Below are 19,391 nucleotides of genomic sequence, written 5' to 3'. Positions count from 1 at the left end.
TGAAAAGTGGTCCTGGGATTTGGGAAAGAAGTCTTGGGGTCTGGGAACATTGGGCGGTTCTGGGTTAAGGGAGCACGGAGAAGGCAGTGTTTTAATTACTGGAGCATGGTGGTTCTGGGGACCTTTGACAGTGAATCTCCTGTTTGTTTTGAAGTCTTTTGGAAAAAGCAAAGAAACTCTCAAATATTTGGAAGTTGAGGGCAGACAGCCTTCTACTTCACCACAACACACTAATGCAGGCTGGAAATTCTGCTCAGAATGCAGATGTGGTTAGTAACTACTTTCAACTGTTCTGGGGAAAAATATCCATTCAAAGCCTCAGCTTTTGAGACAAGTTGATGCTTGAACAAAAACTTTAATAACGGTATTAAAAGACGTAAAAGATGATAAACTTAACCGCTTTGATGTGAAATATAATTTTTTTGATTTTATTTTGTTTAAAATATTATTTTGAACATTAGAAATCTTAGTTATTCCGTTCATTGTTTCAAAAAGCATTCTGTGATTCTCCCTTCTCTTACTAGTCATTCAGGATTTGATTGTTCTCTTAAGTGCTTTTAGTTTCTTATAGGTAGTTTTCTAGTCACTTTCCTCATTTTGATTAATATATTCCCTACATCTTCAGTTTTGTTTTGCTTTTTTACTTTCAGCAATTGGTGTGCCAGGGTAAGTGTCACAGGAAGTGGCACATACAGGATGTGCCTTGCACACAATATTTTTAATATATTGTAGATATACTTTGATGAGATTTGTTACCAACCTTGTTTCTAAAACCTATGCTTTCTAATCTTTCCTCACTGCTCATCCCCTTTACACTTGGATCACTGTTGTTACTAGAGACTAAATACAATTATTTTTAAAGCTACTGGGAAAAGCCTCTCCAATGCTGCAATGTGGTTTTAAGCCACATAGATCACAAAGCTCCCATGTTTGACCATTGGTGAGTCCCAAGTTAGCGGACTTCTGCCAAGTCAGCACTATTATGCAACAGTTGGGCTCATGTTCAGACTGGGAGAAAAAATATCAACCATAATTCAGCACTCTAAGTGCCATCCAGTGACCCCTGCTAGAAAGTGTGCATACGTAGATATGGACAGTGATTAGAGCAGGATTGGGCTTTGTTGTAATAAAGCCAATGTCGGGTCCCTCAGCACCTGATGCAACAACAACAATTTGCATTTATATAATGCCTTTAACGTAACAAAAAGCTCCACCATTGGTGGCCGTGCTTTCAGCTATTTTGGCCCTAAGCTCTGGATTTCCCTCCCTAAACCTCTCTTCCCTCTCTGTCTCTTTTCCTTTAAGATGCTCCTAAAATCCTACCTCTTTGACCAAGCTTTTGGTCATCTGTCCTGATGTCTCCTTCTGTAGCTTGGTGTCAAAAATGTTTTTTTTTAAATTATTGATAACGCTCGTTAAGCGCCTTGAGACGTTTTGCTATGTTAAAGGCGCTGTATAAATGCAAGTTGTTGTTGTTGTTGAGTGAACCAACGCAAGAGAATAAGCTGCTTGACTTTGTCCTCATCAGCCTACCTGTCACAGATACATTCGTCCACTATAGCATTCTGGAATTCCTTGCCTAACATAATTGGAGGAGCATCATCGTGATGAAGACACAATGGTTCAAGAAGGTGGCCCACCATCACCTTCTCAAGGAAACTAGGGATGGGCAATGAATGCAGCTTTACCAGTATGACCACATCCCATTGGGAGCATGGAAATCGAGGCAGGAATTCATCTAAAATTTGTGTCGTGCAAAATGTGTAAGAGCAACTTACAGAAATCTGTCAACTTACATTTGAAAAAGCAGAGGAATTATGAAGTCTACATCAGAACAGACCATAGTTCAAATACTATGTGATACTTTTTATTAACAGAATTCCTTTGTACACTATTTTAGTGAAAGTATTTCCAACAATAGACAAAGGAATTTCACATGAATGCATTAACTCATTTGTTACGAATATTGCACGTGATTTCAAATTACACGCACAAATCCAATACAATCCTTATTACAGAATTCTTATTTCAGCCTTATAATGTACTCTACTGTCTATATGATTTTCTAATATTTATTTAGTTTCAATAATAGAAACAGTACAAATGACTGTTAAAAGTAGCTGAAACTACATTTAGGCTTGAGAGCCACCACAATATCACTACAGATTGTCATGTGTTTCTAAGTTGGGCATAAGAGGATTATTTTGCCATTATAAAACAATCTTATAAGCAAATTAAGTCTAGTGTAATTAATAAGAATGCAATGCACAAAATACCTCTATACTTACATTCAAAGGCTTGGCTAGATGATCCATCTTTCAACAGTTTCTGGGTTGACATAACAGCCTCAAGCAAGGGAAACCATAATGCCTGAAAGAGGGACAATGAATCCATCAAAGAACCATTCTTGTTCTCCTATCCTACAAAATTATATATTATAGTTTAAAGATAGGACTTCCATGATGGGTCAGTTGGTAAGTGCATCTCCCAGTAAGGTCCTAGGTCCCGTTTGCAGTCTATGCTGAGTTGAGATCTGTTGTGGCAATGGTAGTGACATTGCAACTAATCTCAGTGCTCCTGAGCTAGAGGGGGAAAAAAACAGCAATTCCCACTCCCAATCACTATCCAATATTCCTGTTGGAAAGTGTAAGTGTATAGACGTGACATATGAGCTTTGTTTTGATGCCCTCAATCAAATAGCATTCTGACACTCAGGGCTGGATTTTTCCGACCTCGGCGGGTCCGGGGCAGGCGTGTGGGGATCTGGCATTTGTCACTGGGACAGTTTCTTGGAACAATACATTGTGGAACCGACAAGGGAACAGGCTATTTTAGATCTGGTAATGTGTAATGAAACAGGATTAATTAATGATCTCCCAATAAAGGATCCTCCAGGGAAGAGTGATCATAACATGATAGAATTCCACATTCAGTTTGAAGGTGAGAAACTTGGGTCTGAAACTAGAGTATTAAACTTAAATAAAGGCAATTACACAGGTATGAGGAGAGAGTTGGCTAACGTGGACTGGGAAAATAGATTAGAAGGTAAGACGGTAGAAAAGCAGTGGCAGACATTTAAAGAGATATTTCATGACTCTCTACAAAGTTATATTTCGGTGAGCAAGAAAGACTCGAAGAGAAGGATGAACCAACCATGGTTAACCAAGGAAGTTAAGGATGGTATCAAATTGAAAGAAAAGGCATACAATGTTGCAAAGATTAGTGGTAGGCCAGAAGATTGGGAAAATTTTAGAAACCAGTAAAGCATGACTAAAAAAATAATAAAGAGGGAGAAAATAGCTTATGAGAGTAAACTAGCAAGAAATATAAAAACTGACCTTAACAGCTTCTACAAGTATATAAAAAGGAAGAGAGTAGCTAAAGTAAACGTTGGTCCCTTAAAGGGCGAGACTGGGGAAATAATAATGGGAAACAAGGAAATGGCAGAGGCGTTGAACAAATATTTTGTATCTGTCTTCACAGTAAAGGACACTAAAAACATCCCAGTAATAGTAGAAACTCAAGGGGCAAAAGGGAGGGAGGAACTTAAAACAATCACTATCACTAGAGAAAAAGTGCGAGGCAAACTTGTGGGTCTAAAGGCGGACAAGTCCCCTGGACCTGATGGTCTACATCCTAGGTTCTTAAAAGAAGTGGCTACAGAGAAAGTGGATGCATTGGTTGTAATCTTCCAAAATTGACTCCCTTGACTCTGGAAAAGTCCCAGCAGATTGGAAAACCGCAAATGTAACACCCTTATTCAAAAAAGGGAGACAGAAAGCAGGAAACTATAGGCCAGTTAGCCTAACCTCTATCATTGGCAAAATGCTCGAATCCATTATTAAGGAAGTAGTAGCAGGGCATTTAGAAAATCATAATAAAACCATGTTGACTGTTTGATTGTATGAAAGGGAAACTGTGTTTGACAAATCTATTAGAGTTTTTTGAGGTGGTAACGTGCAGGGTGGATAAAGGGGAACCAGTAGATGTAGTGTATTTGGATTTCCAAAAGGCATTCGACAAGGTGCTACATAAAAGGTTACTGCATAAGATAAGAGTTCATGGTGTTGGGGGTAATATATTAGATTGGATAGTGGATTGGCTAACTAACAGAAAGTCGAGATAAATGGGTCATTTTCAGAATGGCAATCTATAACTAGTGGGGTGCCACAGGGATCAGTGCTGGGGCCTCAACTATTTTCAATCTATATTAATGACTTGGATGAAGGAAGCGAGTGTATTGTAGCCAAATTTGCGGACGATATAAAGATAGGTGGGAAAGCAAGTTGTGAGGAGGACATAGAGAGTCTGCAAAGGTATATAGATAGGTTAAATGAATGGACAAGAATTTGGCAGTATAATGTGGGAAAATGTGAAGTTATCCACTTTGGTAGGAAGAATAGAAAAGAAAAATATTATTTAATGGAGAAAGACTACAGAATGCAGTGGTACAGAGGGATTTGGGTGTCCTCGTACATGAAACACAAAAAGTAAACATGCAGGTGCAGCTAGTAATTAGGAAGGCAAATGGAATGTTGGCCTTTATTTCAAGGGTGAGAGAGTATAAAAGTAGGGAAGTCTTGCTATAACTGTACAGGGCGCTGGTGAGACCACACCTAGAGCACTACATACAGTTTTGGTCCCCTTATTTAAGGATGGATATACTTGCATTGGAGGCAGTTCAGAGAAAGTTCACCAAGTTGATTCCTGGGATGGAAGGGTTGTCTTATGAGGAAAGGTTGAGCAGGTTGGGCCTATACTCATTGGCGTTTAAAAGAATGAGGGGTGATTTTATTGAAACATATAAGATTCTGAGAGGGTTGGACAGGGTAGATGATGAGAGGATGTTTTCCCTCGCAGGGGCATCTAGAACGAGGGGGCATAGTTTCCGAATAAGGGGTCGCCCATTTACTACGGAGATGAGGAGGAATTTCTTCTCTCAGAGGGTCGTGAATCTTTGGAATTCTTTACCCCAGAGGGCTGTGGAAGCTGAGTCACTGAATATATTCAAGGTGGAGATAGACAGATTTTTGAGCAACAGGGGAGTCAAGGGTTATGGGGAACAGGCAGGAAAGTGGAGTTGAGGCCAAAATCGGATCAGCCATGATCTCATTAAATGGCGGAGCAGGCGCAAGGGGCTGAATGGCCTGCTCCCGCTCCTATTTTCTTATGTTCTTATGTCTCAATCCCAGTCTCCAACAAGATTTTACGATGATGGGGCTCTTTAAGCCCACCCTGCAAGGTTCTTGGCCAATTAATATGTAAGAAGCGGGTCTGATGACGTCATTTGGGGGCGCGTCATCAGCTGGTTTCCTTAAAAGGGCCATGTCCAAATTGATTTTGACAGTTCAGCTATCAGTGTTCTACAGCATTGAGGTGCTGCAAACACTACACAAAGGTGCACAGCTGCACCCAGGCTCTCCCATGACTCCCTCCGTATGCTTATGGAGGAAGTCACAGCACGCAGGGAAGTTCTCTTCCCTTCCAATGGGTGGAAGACACCTCCCCAGGACACCACAACGCAGCCTGGTTGCACACTGCAGAGGAGGACACAAGCAGGGATGTCATCAGAAGGGCCAGGCTGCAGTGGCACAAAGCTTTCAATGATCTCAGCAGATCACAAAACGCTACAGCAAAGCCGCACTCAACCTCATCCTCCTGTGCCACTCATCACATCCCCATCACTCTGCCTTCCCTACCTTACTTCTGCCCATCCTTACTCACACCAACTTAGCTTGCACCTCCACCCATCCCTCTCTATCTATATTATCACTTCTCCATCTCACTAGCCACCCCTCACACTCACCCTCATCCTAGTGCAATCATACCAATTAACAACACACAAGGGTAGACACTTGGGTGTTTTAGCCAATGTTCGTGTAAACTTTCTGTTAATGTGTTGTCAAGCATTGAAATCCTTATTTTCACCACTTTGCCTTCTTGGACAGATTTGTGTGCACCTTTGAAAGTGTCTTAGTGAGTTACAGTGAATGGTGAGACACAACGACGTTCCCCCCCTTCCTCCCAATGGTGAGGAGTGTGAAAGGAATGGCTTGGACATTGTAGGGATGCTGGTGTGGGGTGGTGCCAACCTGGTGCATCATGTGGCAGTCAGGGTGTAACAGAGTTAGGTAAAGCAAATCTGGACATGGTGAGGCCATCACTGGCGTCCCAGGCAGCAATGTGGTCGGGTGATGATGCCCTGTGTCCAGTGCAGCATCAGTTCATTGCGGAGAAGGCTGGTGTGGATGTTGGTGCTGCTGGTGTGCCCGGTGATGCTAGTGCTGGGGCTGATCGTGTTGGAATTTTGAGGACCAAGGTGAGATTTTTTGAAGGGAACCGATGCTGATGGAATAGATGACAGGTGAGGATGAGGTGACAGAAGTAATGTCAATGTTGAGATAAGTTGTTCCAAGGAGGTGACAGTGGATAGAGAGATTACTCCAAACACCTCAAAAGTGCATAAAGCTCAAAAGTGGGTTCCAAATACTGAAGGCTGAAGCTTCTGAGATTGGAAAGTGACCAGCTGTAAAATGGCAGGTTTTATACCACTTTTGCAGCTGTCACCTAATGAAAGAAATGGAGAGTTGTTCAGAACCCGACATACTTACCTGGCATGATCCCCGAGTGACAGGAACCTCGTGGAGAACTTGGGAAAATGCATTGTACCTGGTAAAATGGTGATTAAATTGCTTTAAGCACCCTCTTAACTAGCACAATTGCATGACCCGCCGCTTAGTGCCGGGTCTGTAAAGCGCAGGCAGAACTGGCACTAGGAAAACTCACAAGGAGGTGGGCTTAGAGTGGGATACTGCCGCGCTGTCAAGCTTCTGGACCCGCCTCTGAACCTGCCCTCTGAGTGCCGGCAAAATTGAGCCCACACTGTCTAGACTTACAAATAATTGTAAGTATTGGTTGCTTCCAATACCTCAGTGAGATATTGGAGGCAACCGACATTTGGGGGTCAGTAGTCTAGTATGAATCTACATCTCTAGGACAGAAAGCAAGAAAGTAGGAAAGGAGAAAAAGAAAAAGAAAACTGAAGCCTGCATAATGTGCTTACCTGAAAAATAATTATAAAAATACAATTGCTTTTTCATCTTTACAGGCCAGTAAAATTACTTCAGCAAGATTAATAAAATCATTATTGAAAAAGGCACATTTGTGCTAGATTTACCATTCCTTCATAGTCAATAAATGGATAATCTAGTGCTTAAAATGAGAGATTTTTTTCTGCTCAAGTTTATTATCTGTCAGTATATTAAATTTAGCTACTGTATATTTTAGCTCTGCTCAGTGTATATAGAATATAATACCATTCTTCTGCTTACTGAAATTAAATGAATACTCAGTATCATACTTATTCTAGGATATTCTTTGCAAAAATGTACAGCCCATTTCATTTACTATTGCAGCCATTAATGAAGAGCTAAAAAAATTAAATATGGTTGGCCTCACAATCACTTCCAATTGAATAAAAATACATAAAAAGGCAAATTATATATCAGATGCATAACACTCCTGTCAGAAATGATCCTGTTCTTAAGTTTTAGCTTGATCCCCAATGCTGAGTTCAGAATATATGCTACACTGCTGTGTGGAGGATTGAGCAGCAGCAGAAAGTGAGGAGGGAAAGAGAGCTGTGGGTGGGGAGGTGGGGTTAAATTGGTCTACGTTACTAGCGAAAAACTGACTCATACAGAATCAGCAGTCCGTATTACACCATGCCACGATTTTCTTTTCCATTGATGGGCAGCTGATTTGCTACGAACCCATTTTGTTCTACTGGCGGAGACCAATTTCACCCCTCGTGGTGTCTTCCTGATGTGTTTGCCTTTGTGCTTAATGAACTTCTCCACACTGGCTGCACAGAGGCCTTGCTACTGTGTGCTTTCTTAGTTGAGGGGGTACCTCTGGTGGCTATCTGCATAATCAATTGGGTAGCTGCGAGGAGCAAATTTTTAGTAGTACTGTAATAAGTCACAGGCAACGTAGTTTAACCACACTCAAGAGAACACACTAGTTAAATGTGGAGGTAATAGAGGTCTTTAAGATAATAAAAGGGTTCAATAGGGTAGATGCAGAGAAGATGTTTCCATTTGTGGAGAAGTCCAAATCTAGGGGGTCACAAATATAAGATAGTCACTAATAAATCCAATAAGGAATTCAAGAGAAACTTCTTTACTCAGAGAGTGGTGAAAATGTGGAACTCACTATCAAATGGAGTAGTTGAGGCGATTAGCAGAGATGCATTTAAAGGTAAGCTAGATAGGTACACAAGGGAGAAAGGACTAGGAGAATATTTTTTTTATATTTGTTCATGGGATGTGGGCGTCGCTGGCCAAGGCCAGCATTTATTGCCCATCCCTAGCTGCCCTTGAGAAGGCGGTGGTGAGCCACCTTCTTGAACCGCTGCAGTCTGTGTGGTGAAGGCACTCCCACAGTGCTGTTAGGGAGGGAGTTCCAGGATTTTGACCCAGCGACGATGAAGGAACAGCGATATACTTCTAAGTCAGGATGGTGTGTGACTTGGAGGGGAACTTGGAGATGGTGGTGTTCCCATGCGCCTGCTGCCCTTGTCCTTCTAGGTTGTAGAGGTGGCAGGTTTGGGAGGTGCTGCCGAAGAAGCCTTGGAGAGTTGCTGCGGTGCATCTTGTAGACGGAACACACTGCAGCCACGGTACGCTGGTGGTGGAGGGAGTGAATGTTTAAGGTGGTAGATAGGGTGCCAATCAAGTGGGCTGCTTTGTCCTGGATGGTGTCCTGGATGCAATTTCTCCTGCTTTCTGTCCTAAATCTCTTACGTTTAACTTTATATCCAAGTTTTAGATAGAAACAAACTGTTTCCAGTGTTTGAACTATCTACCCTGTCCCATCCCTTCAGAATTTTAAACACCTCTATCAGATCACCCCATAATCTCTGTGCTAAAGAAGCAACCCCAATGTTTTTCTTATTACTTCTCTTCCCCACCAGCACCCCTGCTGATACACTGCACAGTAGTAGGCACTGACAGAGGAATAGTTCACAGCCGAGAATATCCCTTTATCTTTGGGCTGACTAAAATTTGTGCAAGTGGGATACAGCAGTGAGGGAATTTAAGAGGGAGGAGAAAAGCAAAGGGAAGAAAAATTACATAAGTCTAAAAATCGCACTTGGGGAAAGGCCCTGCACATGTGTACAATACTGTCAGCACTCACCTCCCGCTGCTGTTGGTTGAGACTGTGCGAATTGCGTTGACATAATGCAATGGTCTCTTCTAATGTGGATTCTGCAGCTTGCACTGTTTCTTCATTTTTCTCTCCTGTGGAGAATTGCATAATGGTGTGTGAATACTATGCAACAGTTTACAGTAGCTCTCCACATCACAAACCCACGCAAGAGCCACAAGGCAGTTCAACAGGGCACATGTACCATTTCTGCAATAATGGGGGGCTGGCGGCAGCTGCTGGTAGGAATGGAGGGGGTTGGGGCATGAAGATGAGGCCAAGGGAGTGGGTGAGCCCAGGCTGTCAGCAACATGCAGTATTATCCTTAGGTCCAGAGGAACATTCCTGCTCCAGCTGCCCAGTACTAGGCCAAGGGAAAGATTGCCGTGGTCACAATGGCAGCGGGGACGAGGTGCTAAGTCTTTTGCCATGATTTGGGGGCACCATCGCCCCATTTCTGCCAGACGGGAGGCCTGAAAACTCAGCCCATGGTATTTATATGGCAGATATACTCTTCAGATCCCACAGAAATGAATGCCAGGTCTTCCTCCGTCAATATATCTTCCATCTGCAATGCTAGGCACTTAACACCTAATTTGAAAATAAACCAGATGTGAGTGAAAAGTTACTTTTCACTCAGTTTGCAAACTACATATTTAGCTTTGGTGAAGATACCTAGATGAGTAATGTACCACAGTGATGCCCAACCTGTGGTTCACAGGCTTCAAGACCATGGCAACCCAACCCCCTCAAAGCCATGCAACTCAGACATATTTGGCCTAGAAATTCAGTTGCGTTCGCCAGCCGCTAACACCATAAGAGGGGTAGATTTGCAGCGCTAGGCACTTAGCGCCCGGGCGCAGAACGATCTGCGCCTACGCCCAACTTCAGTTGACATTTAGCGCCGGCGCAAAGTGTTTGCGCCCGCTCAGCTGCGCGCGCAGCTTATGACGTCATTTCGTCGTGCAACGCTGTTTGTGCGCCCCAAACCGGAAATTCAGTGGCGCCCGGCCAATGTGGGCGTGGCGCTGTTAAGAACTGTGAAGTGGAATGCAACAGAGGCCCTGTGGGCCTCGGGGAGTGCTAATTAAAGGGCACTTACACTGACCTATAAAGCCCAGCCATTTTGCTGCAATGACTTCAGTGCTTTGGATTTCTGGACAGAGACCAAGGAACAGAGCTTACTGATTTGGGACAACATAGGAGAGGTATTTTTGGCTTCTGGCCAGAGCTTGGAAATTTGAATCATTGTGATTTAACTGTTTGCAAGTTTATTATGGGGGCTGTATGGGGTTCCAACCCTCAGTTCCAGCATTATGTGCGAAGGGCTCGCAGACGCTGTGTGAGAGGGCCAGCCATGCCTAGACGCAGAGGGGCCATCAGGCGTCGGCAACGTAGGCCTTACCCACTCAGGGAATACCGGCAGCAGGTGTCCTATCTCACCATGACTGCCGCGCATTGTGTTAAGAGGCTGCGCTTCAGAAGGGAGGTGGTTGCAGAGATCTGCCAGCTGCTTCACAGAGATCTGCGTCCACAGCTGATGTGCAGGACGTCTCTCTCGATGGAAGTGACGGTCACGGTGGCTCTGAACTTTTATGCAAGCGGCTCCTTCCAAGCCGCTGCTGGGGACATAGCGAACATCTCCCAGTTCGCCGCGCATCGCTGCATCCGGCAGGTCACCGATGCCCTTTTCGCGAGGAGACACCAATTCATCTCCTTCCCCATGACCGTAGAGAGGCAGGAGCAGCGTGCAGTCGGATTTGGCAGGATCGCGGACTTCCCCATGGTGCAGGGCGCCATTGACTGCACGCATGTGGCTATGCGGGCACCTATCGACAATGCCGAGAATTACCGCAACCGGAAGGGCTACCATTCCCTCAATGTACAGCTGGTGTGTGACCACAGGCAGCGCATCCTAGCTGTCAATGCCCGCTTTCCAGGAAGCAGCCACGATGCATTTATCCTGCGCCAGACTACTGTGGCTGACATGTTCGAGGCACAGCCTCCACCAAGGGGATGGCTTATTGGGGACAAGGGCTACCCTTTGTGTACATGGCTCATGACCCCGCTCCGCGCGCCCAGGACCCCTGCGGAGGAGGCATACAACGAAAGCCATCAAGCCACAAGGAACATCATAGAGCAAACGATTGGCGTCCTCAAGCAACGGTTCCGCTGCCTGGATCGCTCCGGCGGATCTCTACAGTATTCGCCGGATAGAGTCTCCCAGTTCGTCGTCGTTTGCTGCATGCTGCACAACCTGGCTATCTGCAGGACTCAGGCACTGCCACCTCACGTTGGACCACCACCTCAGGAGGACGAGCAGGAGGACCATGAGGAGGAGGAGGAGTACCAGCCCAGGAGGGAGCCACAAGGTCCAAGGGCCGTCCGCCGGCAGCTTATTGAACGACACTTCTAGGCCCCGTCAGGGAATGGCTTGTGGCAATGAACGCACCTGAATGCAGCCGCTCCGCAAGCCCTCAGCCGCTTAACGCAACAACCACTGGAAACATGACACCTGGACAAGCTGAATAAATAAAAAGCTTTATTTAACAAACTCAGGGCCCTTCCCACATGAAACAGAAAAACAGACAAGACCCCCAAAAAACAGTCACAAAAATATCTCACTCCCACAACCTGGGGAGGAATAACAAAACTTGCCCATCCAATTGGCCTTCATCCTCGGCCTTACCAAAATAAGCCCCCCCCCACAACACAAACACCCCCATATAAAAAAAAAACGTTGCCAACACACTCTACTGGGTGTGCCGAGAGGGCGAGTCCTTGTGCAGCCTTGTGCGGCCCCTGCCCGACCTGTTGCTCCGCCTCAACCTGGGCCCTGTGGGTGTTGCAAGGCTGGGGGAAGGCTCCTGAGGGGCAGAATGCGTGACGGCAGATGCCCTTGGGGGTCGGCCTAGACGAGGACCGGCCCTGGAGGGGCCGGCTGCTGACTGCTGCAGCTGTGGCTGGGCAGCATCAGTCTCTGCAGCAGCTCGTCGCACCTTGGCTGGGGGAGTTGCAGTGGCAGCTGCAGCAATGGGGGCAAGCTGGCTGATGCCAGGCGCTCGCTGGTCGCCAGAGACACTGGCACTCGGCCGGGCTGGCAGTGCAGCAAGCGCAGCAATCTGGTGGAGGCCAGACCGCTGTGCTGCAGCAGGGCGGCGGGTGCCGTGGCGATGCTTTCGCGACACAGCGAGTGTGGCAGAAGTGAGTGCCCGAACTGCCCTGGTCTGTGCCCGCATCAGATCAGTGAGTGTCTGCACGGCACCACTCATGAACTCGCGACTCGCGTCCTGCGCTGCCGCGAGTTGCTGGACACCCCTGTCCTGTGCTGCCGCGAGTTGCTGGACACCCCTGTCCTGTGCTGCCGCGAGTTGGTCGACACCCCTGGCCTGTGCTGCCGCGAGTTGTTCGACACCCCTGGCCTGTGAGTCCCTGAAAGCGGCCACACTATGAGCCAGGGACTCAATGGCCTGAGGCAACTGTCCCACAACACCCATGAACTCCTTGTGGCGGCGCTCAGAATCCGCGGACATTTCATCTAGGAGGCGCACCTCCTGGGCGAGGACCGTCTCCGGACTGGAGGCTGGACTCTCCCTCTGGGGAGAAGGCCGCCGTTCTGCCCGACCCTTCCCACGTGCCTGGACGCCACTGGGCCCAGGAACTGGCCTCCCCTGCAACACTTGCCCCCTCTGGGGAGAAGGCCGCCGTTCTGCCAGACCCTTCCCACGTGCCTGGACGCCACTGGGCCCAGGAACTACACCCCCCTGCAGCACTTCCCCCTGGCTCTCCTCCAGGCAAGACGTCTCCCCTCCATTGCCATCCCCTGGCGCGGATGAGGCTTCGCCCGATGTGCCGCCTTCCTGTTGGTCCTCGTCGTCCTCCTCTTCTGAGGGACTGGCACTCTCAGCTTCAAGGACCTCCTCCTCACCAGCTGAAAGCAGGAAGGCACAAGAGTAGCTTTAGAGTGAGGACAGGGCGTCAGCGAGGGAGGCATGAGTGGTGGCATTCAGCGCATTGGTCGGACAGTGGCAAAGGATGTAGATCTGATGTGCTAGGGGAACGAGAGAGGTCCAAACGGTCATGTCCTTACCACTGGGTCGCAGCACAGGGTCGGCATCTCCAATGGCAACAGGGCCAGTCACCCGGCCACGCATGAGTCGAGCCACGCTCTCCTCCAGCTCACTGAGCTCCTGGAACTGGGCACGGCCTCCCCCGGTGACATTCTGGCTCTTCAAATTCCGGGCCATCTTGGCCTGCAAGAGAAAGGACGGCCTCTAAGTACATTGTGGTGGCCTGTTGTTGTGTGCACTGCCTCCCATGGTGGAATAGCTTGGCCAGTGTGGTGGCCTGTTGTTGTGTGCACTGCATCCCATGGTGGAATAGCTTGGCCAGTGTGGTGGCCTGTTGTTGTGTGCACTGCCTCCCATGGTGGAATAGCTTGGCCAGTGTGGTGGCCTGTTGTTGTGTGCACTGCCTCCCATGGTGGAATAGCTTGGCCAGTGTGGTGGCCTGTTGTTGTGTGCACTGCCTCCCATGGTGGAATAGCTTGGCCAGTGTGGTGGCCTGTTGTTGTGTGCACTGCCTCCCATGGTGGAATAGCTTGGCCAGTGTGGTGGCCTGTTGTTGTGTGCACTGCCTCCCATGGTCGAATAGCTTGGCCAGTGTGGTGGCCTGTTGTTGTGTGCACTGCCTCCCATGGTGGAATAGCTTGGCCAGTGTGGTGGCCTGTTGTTGTGTGCACTGCCTCCCATGGTCGAATAGCTTGGCCAGTGTGTTAAGTGCAGAAAGTGCTATTGAGGATCATGCCAGTGCCATAGCTGCGGGAGGAGGGCTGGCCATTAGGCCTTTGAGGTCCCTTTGCCCATAATGTGAGGTGCACATGCAAGGATGAGGAGGACACTGGAAAGGGTACTCACCTTGACCATCCGAGTGAGGTCGTTGTACTTCTTGCGGCATTGGTCACCAGTCCTGGGGACATCGCTGTTGACTGACACCCTGTGGGCGATTTTCCTCCAGGCTCTCCTGTACTGCCTCCTGGGAGCCTTCTTGCCACTGTCCGGGCACAAGATCTCTTTGTACCTTTCCAACCCCCTAACCAGCACCCTCAAAGCATGCTGGGAGAAGCGCTGCGCTCATTCACGGGCCTTCTCCATGGCTTCAGGCGCTATTTGGGTCCACCAGCAGTGTTCAGGCCTAGCTGCAGGGCTCCACTATCCAGGGCGTGGCTGCAGACCAAGTCGACCCTTCCCCCTTTAAGAGCTGGCCGGCGTCAGGGTGTCTGCTGTCAATCAAAACATGACCGCACCTGCGCTGCGCCCGGCCTCGGCGTTATCAGTCCGCACCGCCGGCTTAGCGCCTAAAGATAGGAGTGCAACGCCAGTTTCAGCGCTCGCCCAAACTCTTGGCCAAATCTACTGAATTTCGGCGAACTGACCTGCACTTTCCGGCGGGCGCTAACTTTAGCGACCGCCCGACTTTACCGCCCCAAAAGTGGCTATACTGAATTTCTAGGCCATTTGTGTTTACATTTCTTATTTATCAGTTTGTTGTTCAAATGTCACGGGCCTGGCGGTTTTAGAAACAACTGTTTTTGGGCAATTGCCATCTGGTAGATAAATCTAAATCAGAACATGAGCTATCGGCAATGTGACATGTATGCAAATTAACAGGATCGTGAACTGAAACTTTTTTTAAAAATGGCCTTTTGATTCCATGGTACACATCTATGCGAGCCTGAGACAAGAAACCAGATCCGAATGGACAGTGACACTTTGCCTTGTGCACACTGTCGTTATTTAGCAGTTATCTTACAAAGGGTTAAAGCTCAGATTTGTTTTCATGTGGAAGAGGCACAGTCAGCACAGGTTACATCAGCAAACGGAATTGATCAAAAACAAAGTGAAATTAATGACTAGGGTGATAACATTAAACCAAACATCAATATATAATGACACAGAAGGAAGTTGGATTCCCCTGACATCTGACCTCTGTTGGCCACTATAAACCAGGCAAAATCTCAACCTTCAAAGTCATCACTGGAGTAACCAAAATCCACCTCAAGAAGCACGTCTTGGTAGTTCTGATACAAAAATTGGCCGTGTGGTTGATAGTGAGGAAGAAAGCTGTAGACTGTAGGAAGATATCAATGGACTGATCAGGTGAGCAGAAAAGTGGCAAATAGAATTCAATCTGGAGAAGTGTGAGGTAATGCATTTGGGGAGGGCCAACAAGGCAAGGGCATACACAATTATTGGTAGGATGCTGAGAAGTGTAGAGGAACAGAGGGACCTTGGAGTGCATGTCCACAGATCCCTGAAGGTAGCAGGACAGGTAGATAAAGTGGTTAAGAAGGTATATGGAATACTTTCCTTTATTAGCCTAGGCATAGAATAGAAGAGCAGGGAGGTTATGCTTGAACTGTATCAAACACTAGTTAAGCCAAAGCTAGAGTACTGCGTACAGTTCTGGTCACCACATTACATGAAACGTGATTGCACAAGAGAGGGTACAGAGGAGATTTACAAGGATGTTGCCAGGACTGGAGAATTTTAGCTATGAGAAAAGATTGGATAGGCTGGGTTTGTTTTCTTTGGAACAGAGGAGGCTGAGGGGAGATTTAATTGAGATGTATAAAATTATGAGGGGCCTGGATAGAGTGGAAAGGAAGGACCTATTTCCCTTAACAGAGAGGTCAATAACCAGGGAGCATAGATTTAAAGTAATTGGTAGAAGGATTAGAGCGGTGTTGAGGAAAACTTTTTTCACCCAGAGGGTGGTGGGGTCTGGAACTCACTGCCTGAAAGGGTGGTAGAGGCAGAAACTCTCATCACATTTATAAAGTACTCAGGATATGCACCTGAAGTGCAGTAACCTGCAAGGCTATGGACCATGAGCTAGAAAGTGGGATAAGGTTGGACAGCTCTTTTCGGTTGGCACAGGCACGATGGGCCAAATGGCGGCCTCCTGTGCCGTAAATTTCTATGATTCTATGGTTCTCATTTTGTTCCTCACGCAGGCACCTACCAGTAGAATTCCACCAGTACTCCTACCTTTCTATCCGCTCCTCCCACCTCACTGTTACCTCCCCAGTACTAATTTTAAATTTTAAAAAGCCATGCATACACACAATGGCCCAGAAATTCGGGTCGGGGGCTTCCCGCGGGTGCAAGCCCCCAATCTGCACTTACCTAGCTCGCCGGCCGTTGAGCTGTGGGCCCCCGTGGAATTCCGATCCGGGGCCCGGTCCAGCTGCCGGCGCGCAGTGCTTGCATATCCCAGGGGCGCAGTTAGTTCGAAGCGTCCCCTGGGATCACGTGGGCCATGGGCAGCCAATCGGAGCAGGGAATGCTCCATTCACAAGTCTGACAGGAAGTGCTGTCAAACTTAGAAATACTACGGGCCCGTGCCGGTTTCCCGCACATGCGCAGTGCATGCAGGAAACTGGCACTTCCATTGGGCCTACGGGTGAGTACCCCGTGCGTACTCACCCGTGGAGACCCGAATTTCTGGGCCAATGTCAAACATGAATAAAATCGAACATGCATACCTTCACTATTTTTGAATATTAATCCCAAATTACTTCGTTATGTCTCAGGATAAAGATGGTAGCCATAAAAAGATTGTGAACCTCACTCCTAAAATATTTCTAACCACTGTTCTACTAATCAGTATTATAAATTCCATTAGGATTCAGCAAGTCAACAACCTTCATTGTTGGGTTGCGATAATAAATAAGTCAACTTTTTCCTCTTTTGGTGGCTTTCAATCAATCTGCTTCAGTTTAACAAACAGGCTACTGTTCAAATAATTCCGAGTTTAGGTATGTAAAGGGTCTGTGCAGGAGATGCTATTAGTAACAATAAATTAATGAACAATGCAAAAGAACATTAATTGAAAAATTGCATGAGAAGGTGCTTGTTCATGAAAACATGTTACAAATAAATTTTGGAAAGTAAGAAAAATGTTTTACTCACATCCTGTTATAGTGTCTTCCAGTAAACACCTCCACTAGCATAAATATTTCAACAAAAGAACTACCAAAACAGTATTTGTCTCATTTAAACTACATCAAATCTGTTACTTATTCAAAGTGTAGTCTGAGGGTCTGCCAGTTACAGAAGCACAACCTCAGGCTGTGCAAATCCAATTATGCTGGCCAGAGCAAGGACACACAATATCCAATCATCAGACTCGTATCTGTATAGCTTGGAGCAGATTGGAAATTGACTGATTCTCACCCAATTACACTGTGCCAATACCTGTATGACACTGATATTAAATCTGCAGTCAGAGAGAAGAGGTGGTTGTAAGCTGTACACAATACAATGTTAGGTATTTTTACTTTTTGCTTAACACTATATCCTAGAAAAGTGAATTTCTTGCTTCTGCTCTTCTGCTTTTATTCACTTTATTGGGAGCTGATCTCTTTAACACTGCTGGACTCAGGGTTGTTTTTTCTCAAGTCACAGTAGTTAATGGTAAAGCGTTATATTGTGTGGTTTGATGCTATCTTTAATGCACTTTTCTAGAAATCGCATTGATGGATTTCTTTACAGATCTATAAGTACAATACCACAATTACAATTCTGTTTAATGTTGGTAAATTTTGACCAAGGAAAGCAAATGTACAAGACAGGCTCCTCATATTTAACATAACGGAAACCAGCTACATTATCTTGATTGCAGATTCAAAGATGTACATTTTTGAAAGGACATTGATCTCTGGAACACTATGGAGCACAGTTAATGGAGGAAGAATCTGAAGTTGGCTGCAATCCTATAATGTAAAAGTACTTATTAACTCCAGAGTGGAGTATTACCTATCCAATCGTAGCCAGAGAATCTCCTGCAATGTCTTCTCTTACTGCCCTCGCACCTTACCTCCGGAGTTCCCCAAAGATCTATCCTTGGCCCCCTCCTATTTCTCATCTGCATGCTGCCCCTTGGCGACATGTTCCAAAGACATGTCAGGTTCCACATGCATGCCGACAACACCCAGCTCGACCTCACCACCACCTCTCTCGACCCCTCCACTGTCTGAGTTGTCGGACTGCATGTCCGACCGAAATTTCCTCCTATTAAACATTGGGAAGACTGAAACCAATGTCATCAGCCCCACCACAAACTCCATTCCCTAGCCATCGATTCCATCCCTCTCTCTGGCCACTATCTGTGGCTGAATATTCAAGAAGGAGTTGGATATATTTCTCAAGGCTAAAGGGATCAAGGGGTAAGGGGAGAAAGCAGGGACCGAGTACTGAATTTGGATGATCAGCCATGATCGCATTGAATGGCGGAGCAGGCTCGAGGGGCCGAATGGCCTACTCCTGCTCCTATCTTCTATGTTTCTATGAACCAGACTGTTTGCAATCTAGGTGTTCTATTTGACCCTGAGCTGAGCTTCCAACCCTATTTCCTCTCCATCACCAAGACCTCCTACTTCCACCTCTAATATTTCCCATCTCTGCCACAGCCTCAGCCCATTTGCTGCTAAAACTCTCATCCATGCCTTTGTTACCTCTAGATTTGATTATTCCAATGCACCTAGCCAACCTCCCATCTTCTACCCTCCATAAACCTGAGCTCATCCAAAACTCTGCTGCCCGTATCGTAAGTCACACCAAGTCCAGTTCACCCATCACCCCTGTGCTTGCTGATCTACATTGGCTCTCGGTCCGGCAATGCCTCAATTTTAAAATTCTCATCTTTGTGCTCAAATGCCTCCGTGGCCTTGCCTTCCCCATCTCTGTAACCTCCTCTAGCCCTACAAACCTCCGAGAACACTGCGTTCCTCCAACTCTTCCTCTTGTGAATCCCTCACTTCCTTCGCCCCACCATTGGCGGCCGTGCCTTCAGCTGTCTAGGCCTTAAAGGAGGAGAGGGAATTCCAGAGTTTAAGACACTGCTTAAAACCTACCTCTTTGACCAAGTGTTTGGCCATCTATCCTAGTTTCTCCTTTTTTGGCTTGGTGTCAATTTTTGGCTGATTACGCTCCCGTGAAATGCCTTGAAACAAAATGCAAGTTGTTGTTGTTGAGTCAAATTTGGGATTCTAAATAAGATATTAAAAAGGAATTTGGTCTACAGCATGACTGCCCTCTTCCTGTGACCAACAAAATATTGCCAGAAAAAATATGTCTGGCTAGTGCCAAATGAACCTCATATCTGTTATGGTGTGGAGATGC

General features: G+C 46.6%; 1 protein-coding gene across 12 annotated transcripts in view; it reads right to left on the bottom strand.

The window, feature by feature from the left end:
- The window catches only part of vps8 (VPS8 subunit of CORVET complex), a 957,961-nt gene that overhangs the window by 521,672 nt on the left and 416,898 nt on the right, over positions 1-19,391 (bottom strand). For 11 of the 12 annotated variants that reach the window (XM_085985669.1, XM_085985662.1, XM_085985663.1 and 8 more), the window contains 2 exons: positions 9,199-9,302; positions 2,289-2,370 (listed from right to left, as the gene is read on the bottom strand). In XM_085985669.1, coding sequence (XP_085841795.1) covers positions 2,289-2,370; positions 9,199-9,302 — 186 coding nt within the window. Of the gene's footprint in view, positions 1-2,288; positions 2,371-9,198; positions 9,303-19,123; positions 19,213-19,391 lie in introns of those variants that run through there. The other variant, XM_085985671.1, reaches the window with a different exon arrangement.

This window comes from Somniosus microcephalus, chromosome 4, assembly GCF_052327205.1.
Source record: "Somniosus microcephalus isolate GS21.2 chromosome 4, FLI_Smic_1.0, whole genome shotgun sequence".
NCBI classification, from domain to species: Eukaryota; Metazoa; Chordata; class Chondrichthyes; order Squaliformes; family Somniosidae; genus Somniosus; species Somniosus microcephalus.
This window is presented reverse-complemented; position numbering and strand designations above follow the sequence as displayed.